The sequence below is a fragment of the Montipora capricornis genome, chromosome 6 (assembly GCF_036669925.1).
Source record: "Montipora capricornis isolate CH-2021 chromosome 6, ASM3666992v2, whole genome shotgun sequence".
Taxonomy (NCBI): domain Eukaryota; kingdom Metazoa; phylum Cnidaria; class Anthozoa; order Scleractinia; family Acroporidae; genus Montipora; species Montipora capricornis.
The window spans coordinates 11944406-11954405 of NC_090888.1; the positions used below are offsets into that span (position 1 = coordinate 11944406).

General features: G+C 41.9%; 1 protein-coding gene across 5 annotated transcripts in view; it reads right to left on the minus strand.

The window, feature by feature from the left end:
• LOC138051545 (uncharacterized) overlaps positions 1-10000 on the minus strand; it is a 141239-nt gene that overhangs the window by 443 nt on the left and 130796 nt on the right. For 4 of the 5 annotated variants that reach the window (XM_068897764.1, XM_068897765.1, XM_068897767.1 and 1 more), the window contains 6 exons: positions 9180-10000; positions 8652-8909; positions 5108-7569; positions 3449-3576; positions 2567-2687; positions 1647-1729 (listed from right to left, as the gene is read on the minus strand). The exon at positions 9180-10000 is cut by the window's right edge and continues 119 nt beyond it. In XM_068897764.1, the coding sequence (XP_068753865.1) occupies positions 1647-1729; positions 2567-2687; positions 3449-3576; positions 5108-7569; positions 8652-8909; positions 9180-10000 (3873 nt within the window). Of the gene's footprint in view, positions 1-1642; positions 1730-2566; positions 2688-3448; positions 3577-5107; positions 7570-8651; positions 8910-9179 lie in introns of those variants that run through there. The other variant, XM_068897768.1, reaches the window with a different exon arrangement.

The window sequence follows — 10000 nt, forward strand, 5'->3', positions numbered from 1 at the left end:
CTCTAAGGTCCCGTCCAAACGTATCCGGATATTTTTGAATCCGCAACTTTTTCTTTGCGGATTCGCCGCCACGTCCACCCATATCCGCCGGCGAATCCGGCATGCGAGTCCGCAACTTTTTGAATCCGCTCTCCAGAGTGGAAAGTTTTGAATACGAAAAGAATGAACCTCATTAGCTTGTATGTTTTGTTTTCCCATCTCAGACCACGTGATGTTCCCAAGGGAATTTTCCTTTTGTTTTTTCATAAGTTATGCGTACATATGCACGTGCATAAGACGAAACTTGAAAGAAACTGTGCTCTAGAGTAACATCACGTGGTCTGAAATGGGAAAACAAAACGTAGAAGCTAAAGAGGTCCATTTGGAATCGAGTGGACGGTCGAATCCGGATAGTTTCAAACCCGACGTTACAACTTAGATTCCAGTCTTTACCGTGTAAACACTCAACATGGCCGCTAAACGAAAAACTATCACTTCTCTACAATTCGCACGCATGATGGCGCATGCTCTGTTGACAACAGTCATAGAGGGCTCCTGAGTGCTAGAACGAATCCGGATACAAGCGGACGGGCAAATACGATTTGATTACGTTACATGTGGGCGTGAAATTTTTTGAATCCGCGGAGAAAAAGTTGCGGATTCAAAAATATCCAGATACGTGTGAACAGGGCCTAAACCCTTTCCGATAAGTTGACATGTTACCCAAAGTAGAATTCGGAGGCCCTCCAATCGCACAGGAAAGTATTTTTAAACAACACGAAACGGTTAGTTTTCACAATTTGTTAAAAAATTTCTCCAATAACATTTGAGACATACAGCCGAGTTAACGAGCGGACCTGTTGTTTGTTTTTTTCATGTTTAATTTGTATCAGAATTTACAGACGAACACAGTCTAGCCTAGCTGTAAGTGTTTGGACTTTTTTTACACATGGTAAATAACCAATGATAAAACGAAAAATACCTCAGCTGTCTCGGCATTTTGTCGAATCGAGTATCTCTTAAATAAGGGAATGATATTTCTCCATTTACATTTGAGACATGCAGCCGAGTTTAGGAGCGGGACTGTTGTTTGGTTTTTCATGTTTAAGTTGTATTAGAGTCAACACAGAATTTACAGAAGACTACAGTATAGGCTACCACATTATTCCGACGAATTTATTATTTCTTATTACTCTTTCCGTTAATTAGACCAACAAGCCTCATATTCAAAAAGAAATCTTCTTGTATTTTGTCGATGCTAACGAGAATTGTAGAGATAATTAGCACAAGGATGAAGGAATAATCCTTGGTCATCATTCAATAATAGGGTCGATGGGGAACAAGATTTTCGTAGGTGTAACAACGTGTATAAAAGAAAAAAAAACCAAGTGGTTGCTTGGCGACAACGACTGAAAAATCAGAGTCGTACAGTGAGGCAGGATTCGAACTTACGACCTTTGATTTTTCAATATTCCTTTTGCCTCTTCGTAAAGAAACTTGTTTCCCATCTTTCCCATGGGTACACATTACACCTTAAGCATCAATGGTTGCATTTGAACAAAAAAAGGATTTTCACAAGCATCACAACAATATAAATATAACGAGGACACAGAACCACTGTACAAAACAAAATAAGAACTGTATAGGATAAAGAAATTTGTACTTACATGCCATTTTGGATCATTGCTATGGCGCACTCCCGATGCACTTTGTGCGAACATGGCAATATTTGACAGCCACTGAATGCATCCTGCAAAACAACGAGAAAAAAATATGCATGGAGCGAATTGAAATTTGTATTAGGAACTTCAAGAATCTGAACTCCCGACAGAATACCAAGACAATCAAATGAACGCGGGCAGGGCCACGTAGCCTCCATTTATAATGTCCGTTCGCTAATTTGGAAAATCAAGACTACTGGATGGCTGAAAAACTCTCACGCCAAACTCCAAGCCAATCAGAGGATAACACTAAACAAATTCTGATTTGCTATTGCGCGTTTTCACCCGAGTGGCGTCGCTTACAGATGATCTCTTACGTTGTCACTGGTTCATTTGATGGTCTGCATCTAGATAACGAGCGACTTATTAGCCATCAAAACCTGATGAATCGTTGATAGAAAAAGCGCTAATGATCCCATATATTTTTGGCAAAAATTTCGACTTATCAAAGCATCATTGTTCAGAGATTATCTGGTATATCGCATTCACAATTTCAGGGATAGCTCGTTATGCAATGCACTTTCAATATTCAGTACTTAATTCTTGGCTGACTGATTAGATAACGACAGCTTATGCTAATCAGAAAAAAAAAAAATAACCAAAGATTCCCCAATAGTCCAATACCGAACTACTGTTTGCCTCTGTTGCAAAGCAAGTCTTGGTGCGAATCAGTCAAACGGAAATCAGGTGTGATTTGCAGGAAGATGTTCGACTATTGTTCATTTGTATTGCCGTGTATCAAGATTCTCCATCAAACAGACACAAACAGCAACTCGGTAATGGCCCATCAAGAAAACACTTTGGCGCTTAGCAAAAAGGGACATGGAGCACGCCAAAGAAAGTTAATTCGTGAAGTTCGAGCAAACCTCCAAGCAGATGCAGCATTCATCGTGACCGGAATCGGGACGGCATTTGTGGTTCCCCTCAAGTCGTTTATCCAAACATACATTGCAAACGTCACAGTGGAATGACTTGTCGGCGTGGATTCTACGTCACAAGAAAAATAATACTAAATACCCCCAAAAAGTGCGCCTGTTAAGAATAGTTCACCATTTTCAAACTCTTTTTCACACCTCTCACTAGCCGAGTTCGCGGTCCTTACTGTAAGTTTTTCCGTTGATTTGTGGCCCAAGCTCTAAGGCCATAAATCAACGAGTAAAAACGAGGATCAGTAATTGGACCGAGAAAACGAGGTCAGTTACCCTGGATGCCAGAGAGGTCTTCTCGCTCACCAGGGGCGAGGAGTTTCAAAGCGAGGTAGTCGCTTCGCAATTCGCTTTCACGGCTTCGCCGCTCAATAGTCTGTCGCCCCCAACGAGAAAAAAACCTCTGGCACCCAGGGTAGAGGTCAGTAAGATGTTTATTATATCTCTGTGATAATCAGCCGCGCGGGAAAGGAAACAAGTTGAAGTCAAGCGGAAGGTTCAACCGACACAAAGATTGCCCCGTCTAAATCCGAGAAACGAATAAATCGCCTTGGCTTTTTGAAATAGTTGTTTGCAACATCCAGGGTTTTAATAGTTCATGTACCATAAACGACAGAAAAAAAAAACCTTGCTAGAGAAAATTTACCCGGCATCTGAGAGGTGTAATAAAACCACTTACTGCTCCGGTAGCATCTTTTATAGCACAAATGATTTTGCTCTCGCTTCACACTACCTAAACCCGTGAAATTACATTCTGGTGCTATCGAAATTGATCCTTGGTAAATACAAAGAGGTAAGGGAATTACAACGAGAACAACTCACCGGCAGATTCCACATTTTTCACAGTGATAAGGATTCTTGTCCACGTTTGTAAAGTGTTTACATATAGAGCAAAAATAGGCAGCCATCTTTGCACCGCATTTGCCGCAAACTCCACTGTTTTCATCAATCTTCCGAAAAAAATAAAACAAAATAAAATAAAATAAAATAAAATATAACCAGAAAGCATCTCTTCCAAAGATTATTTTAGAATAGAGATAAAAGCAAAGGGGCATTTTTATTCCCAATATACTAAAATGAGATAACCGAAAATATAACATTACCAGCTTTACTCCAAAGGCAACGTCATGTAGTTTTAATTGCGTTACAAGATTGTGTGACATTCTTTATCTCTTGCCTTAGAACGATGGTCTCGTCAGCTCCAGAAATATTTCATTTAGGAGTTTATCTCAACTGTCTTATGTAGTTTAATAATAGACATGAAAAAATTACTTAATTCTGATTGCCTAAGAGCAGTGACGTTCAAGTGTAATACCAGTGCAAATTACACATCAAAATTCTGAATTCTGATTGGCTAATATTTGGGTTTGGTCAGAACCAATCAAATCTTTTGTTTTGAAATCAAACGCGAGCCCTGGATGGCGCAATTTATGGCGTGATACGCGTGCGTTTCTTCTCCTAAACCATCTCGAATTTTTTCATGTATATTATGAGTAATCACATGATTTTTCTCGTCCTATTTGAATTAAATAAGCACTTGTAAATTTTTTCACAGACTACAAATTGCACGACCACGTAATTTTGGTCGTCTTTGAAAAAAAATTTACTCCTGCTTATTTATTCCAAATTGCACTCAAAATCATGTGATTCGCTATACTTATACCGTCAAGTTGCTTGGCTGGTCGTTTATATACCGGATCCGAAATAATTAATGTCCTTGAAACAGGAACAAAGCGAACATAACAATACCTAATTAGCATGGCCTAATCGGAATAACGATGCTTCTTTCGTCCTCCGCCATTTTAGTCCGGTATTCTTGGTTTGCACCCACGTGACACGGCGGCCATGTTGGATAGCAATTCAATACAATTTATTTCGCAGAATTTGCATAATAATAAAGTTAAGTTCCCAGCGGAGAGACAGGGTATTGTTCTTTGTCAAAATCGCTCTTGAATCCTTTTACAATGGGTTAGAAATTTTCTGGCAAAGCTTGGACAAAAGGAGAAACTTAGAAGTGATCAATCATTGCACTTAGAGCGGATTTCAATCGAGTGTCGTAAAACCAAAACCAAAGTAATTACTTTGGCCAATCAAAAAGGACGGAGACAATCCAGTAAACCAATCAAAACTCGAAGTAATTACACGTAGCCGACACAAAGCGCGAGAAAATGTGCACGCGCGAGCCACGATTGGTTTTGGTTTCTTATTACTTTCGACACTCAGTTGAAAACCACTCTATCTGGACAATTTAAGCAACTGTCTCTTATAGACAACTGAAAGACTTCAGGCGACTTTAACGGGATTCGATCCCAGGACCTCAGGCTCTGTGATACCGGTGCAATGCTCTAACCGAGTCTTGTTTACGTACGCCATGTGTTTTACTCTTTTTCTCAATAGCTTCGTGCTCCCGCTAGAACCAAAGTTTAAAGCTTAATCTCAATCGTGAAAGCCCCCTGCCTAAAGCACGAAAATAAAACTCACCTCTTGTTCATGCTCGCAAAAAGAGCATTTGAGGTGCGTCGCATGGCATGCTTTGGCTTCTTCATTTTCACAGTTTCTTGAGGTATTATGGCATCGATGACAAGGATAGAATTGTGTACAACAAGGAAACCGCACTCTGCAATGTCGCTGGTAATGTTCGCAGAGCCACGGAGAACGCGCAGAAACTGCCTCCTGTTGCTGCGGCCATTGCTCGGCTTCCTGTATCTCTCTTTCCTCCCTCTCCCTCCTTTCTCTCTCTCGTCTTTCCCTAATCATTCGTTCCTTTCTTTCTATTTCTCGTTCAAACTGTTCCCGTTCTTCTCTTTCCCTAAGCACCCGTTCAACCAACGCAGAGGCATCTGCCACACGTCGTTCTAAAGCAAGAAGTGAATCGTCGATCGGCTCGATATCGTTTGTTCCATTGTCTCTGTTAAACAAAGATCCTCTGGAGTTGTCTTCGTCGGCATTACGAGAACTTGGTGCAAGACTAGTCTCTGAATTGCCATCACCAGGTGTGGTTGAGGAAAAAACTGAATTTCTACTTGTGTTGTTAACAGGACTCGGTGCATTGTCACTTGCACTAACAACAAGAGGTCGACTTGTTGTAGTTGAGACAACTCTGGTAGAAGAAACACCGGAGGCCGAAACCGAGATTTGAGGAGGCAAACCACAATTGCCCACAATGACAGCACTTCCAACGCTGGTGGTATCTGGTTCGTGACGCCTCTTCGCAATTGATTGTTGTTGTCCAAGTGATAGATCAGCATTGTGTGACCTTTCATTCGCGGCCTGCTCATCTACGAACGCAGAATCACCGTCACTCACGACATGTCTTTGAGTGGCATATAGTGACTGTCCCGGCCGAATTCCAGCAGCACCATCATCCAATTGGCCAAAAGTAAGGCCCGAATTTGACAATCGATAAGCAAAACCCGAAGGGGTGATTCCTGAGATTGCGTTACTCCGCCAATGTAATGGCACCTGCCCCATGTGTGCGCTATGTTGGACGCAAGGGAAATAAGATTCCCTGCTATAATCTCCTTGCCCTGTACCTCCATGATCAATATGCAGAGAGCCATCAACGTTACTTGCACCATTGTTTGGTGAGCCATTCCAACCCAAAGTGATATTACTTAGTCCTATGTGGTTAGGCATAGGTGCTGCTGCTGCAGGTGCACTGTTTCCATACAATCTTTCATTGTAAGAACGTCCACCGAGTAATCCTACTCTTTCAAAACCACCACTAGGGACAGGTGAGAAAGCATTGCCATCAGATCTCACAAACGAATTATTCCCTACTGCTGCCGCCTGACAAGCTCCAAAATATGGCCTAACTCTGTAAGCTTCTGATGCATTTGTCCTTCCATCAACAAAAGAAGTTCCCTGCGATGTATCATTTCCGAGAATTGAAAAATCCCTGCCATTTGCAAACAGACTTTCATGAACAGCTTTGTCTTGTGAATGTCGTACTAAGAAATCTCCAGCCAAGCCATCGGATACAGGGCTGGCGATTAGTGGCGGGGGCGGAGGGGATACAGAAATCTGTGGACGATGTGTTTGAGAACGTTTGGGTCGAGCGCCTAAACGTTCCCAGTCAGTCGAAGAGGAACTGGATTCATCAGATTCATGAACTCTCAATGCTGTTTGACCATGTGCAATGGAACTTTGTTGCAGCTGGCCGGGATTTCCATCAACAACATGTGAGCTTACTGGATCGGTCAAACGGCAGAATACAGAGCTATCTGAAGAGCTGATCTGTGAATCATACTCAAATAATGGAGACGTTCTTGCGTCAGATTGGCTTATTCTTGTTGCCCCATAACCGGAATCAGCAGACTGTTCCTCGATGTCTTCAACCTCAGTATTTCCCCCATCAGTCACATCATCTGTCCTTTTCAATAACTGAGCCTGCCCTGGAACCTCGTCTTCACTGTTGCCTGTATTGAGCCCCAGGTCACTCTCATTGACGATTTCACCACGTGCTGAAGCAGAATGAGTAGTTAAGGACAATTCTGGTGCTTTTGCTGACTTCTCGAAGGATCCTTGTGAGCTGCTAGTTGAACAAACTGGTGTACTTTCAGCGGAGATTAAAGCCAATGAATCAGACGAACTAACAGATATGCTGCTACCAACGCTTGATGGACCACTTCGATCAGGACAGTTGGGGACAAAAATGCCTTCTTTGACACTGGCTCCGACTTTATCCTTGGGCAGAAGATCATTATCCTCAATGTTAATTGACACAGGATCCTCACTATCACTCTCAAACGAAACGGATGCATACAAGTCGCAGTCATGATCTGGTGTAAACTTCTGGCCATTGTCTTCACTTCTGTGTGCAAAACCTATTGTGGACTTGCAAGACATTTGAGTTACACATCTTTCTTCATCTAGTTCTTGTTCTAGATCTTGCAATCTTTCATCTCTCGATGGTAAAGAATCGGAAGATGTTCCAGCCCTGACTGAAATTTCAAACAAGGAGGCAAAATTAATGCATGTACTTGCATCAGAGAGGTGAACAATGCCACTAATGTCTGAATATCAAAAACAGCAGGTACACTGTAAGTGGAACAAAACAGGATCAAAACAAGTATATGTACATCGAAAGGGAGACTTGTGACCCTTGCACTCCTCTGGACAATTTAAGCATTTGTCTCTTACAGACACCTGAAAAACTGAGTGAGTGGCTTCATTGGTCAGTGGTAGACCATTGCACCGACATCACAGAGGTCATGGATTCGAATCCTATTGAACCCATGCACCTGAAATTTTCAGGTGTCTGTTTTTCATTGTGTCCAGCTAAGAGCGAGGATAACGTCTCCGTTTTGCCTATGGACCACACCATAGATTTGTTTCAATTCAATGTACATTGCAACAGTGGCTGAGGAACAGCATCTAAAATACTGGAACACGGTGTGGAAAAGAAAACGAACTCAGATCCTAACATTATTGAGTTAGGAATGGAAATGTAATTGTAATTTCAAGTAAAGCTATGATCCTCGCAGTTATGGCCACAATTTTAGCAATTGCGTAAAGAAGCCTGATAAATTCAGGACTTCAACAGGGTTTGAACCAGCTCCAAACGTCAGTGACTTCATAGCTCAGTTGGTTAGAGCGTCGCAGTGGTATCACGAGGTCACGGGTTCAAACCCCGTTGCCGCTGGGAGCTGGTCATTTGCGGATTCTAATTTTCCCGTGAGGAATCAATCAATGAACGAAATGGTATATGAAATGAATTATATACTGAACTGCGGATATGAAGTGAAGTAAAGCTATAATCCTCGCAGTTATGGCCACAATTTTAGCAATTGTGTATAGAAGCATGATAAATTCAGCCTACACCAAAATATTTTTTCCCATAGACCATTTTACGGGTACGGTGGCCATTTTGAAATCTATTTTAAATAGCTATTATGGAATTCTAAGGGGGTGTGCATACTAATTTGCCCCCTTCGAATCCCATAACAGCTATTTGAAACATAAGATTTCAAAATGGCCACCATATCCGTAAAATGGTCTATGGATCAGAGAATTCAGTCCATACCACTGGTTTTACTCTCAGGATAGGGTAATCCAAGTTTCTCCAGGAGGTCAAAGCGCTGGATCCCTTTAAGCAGCTCTCCAATGTCTGTGCACGGGTGTTCACTGACTCTTTCCACCTCTTTTAACAGTTCAAAGCCCACTTTCATCTTGGCAAGCCTGAAACCATCAACTTTGCCCCTGGCCAGAGCCTTCATCTGTTTGAATTCCTCAGCCGATAACGAGTTGGAAATGTCTATAAACCTTGCTCGCAAGTTCAAATCTACCAAAATATTGCACAACAGAGGTGGATTTTAACATTAATCTTCCAAAATTCCCAGAGCAACTAAGGGGCACAGGTTCTATAGCACCCTTAAAAATATAGATCATGTGTCTGCCCTACGGGTGAAAGGAACCCTGCGGAGTGAGCCAATGCAGATCTAGTCATTTTGACCACACCAGACAAAACAAAACAAAGAAAGAAAAATCAGTCATAAGAATGATGTAGGAGCCTGAAAGGTCAAACTGCAACATCAAAATACTGTTCACATACCTGGGTTGTCTTGGAGAGAAGCTGCTCCACCAAGAAGTCTTCCATTGGTGGTTCCACATTTGAATGATGCACTGGCCCTCCAAGATATACTCTCATCACTAGCAATTTCTCTGGGTACTGAAAGAAGTTTGCCACTACGTTTCTCTCTGTCCTCAAGAAACAGATATCGTCCAACCTCTGCTCTGAGTTGCTGATTTTCTGCCTCCCTCTGCCTTAGCTGTTCCTTTAATTCATTTATTTGTTCCAGTAATTCAAAGCAATTATTCTGAAAGGTTGCAGACTCCTCATCCTTACTTAATATGACAGGATCAAGATTACTATTTCTGGTAGTGTGCACGCCAATACCGTTTGAAGCGGACACTTCCATTTCCTCCAAGGAGCTTTGACATTGTGGACCAGGGTTTCCCTCAATATGCACATCAGGACATTCATTAGACTCTCCAAGAGGCTCTTCAGACACCATTATGCTCTCTGGTTGTTTCGGAACACCATCTCTTGAATCACAGTTATCTGCAATTTCTTTCTCTTTTAGTTCAGTCTTAAACTGACAAACTTCTGCATATTGGTGCGTTTCGTTTGATGTCGGTTTACTTTGTGCTGTGGCTGGACAGCCATCAGCCAAATCTTCCTCTAAACACTCACAAGGCTCCTCTTGTAATCTTTGATGATGGCCAATGCACCCAATCAGGGCTGAGGATGCAGAAGAAGACTTCTTTAGAGTGAACGGATGACTTGATGCAAACAAATCTGGGGTTACTGGTAGTGAGTTCAGAGAAGATGCTGAAAGAAATTCTGATGACAGGAAGGCGTGTTCCTCAAAG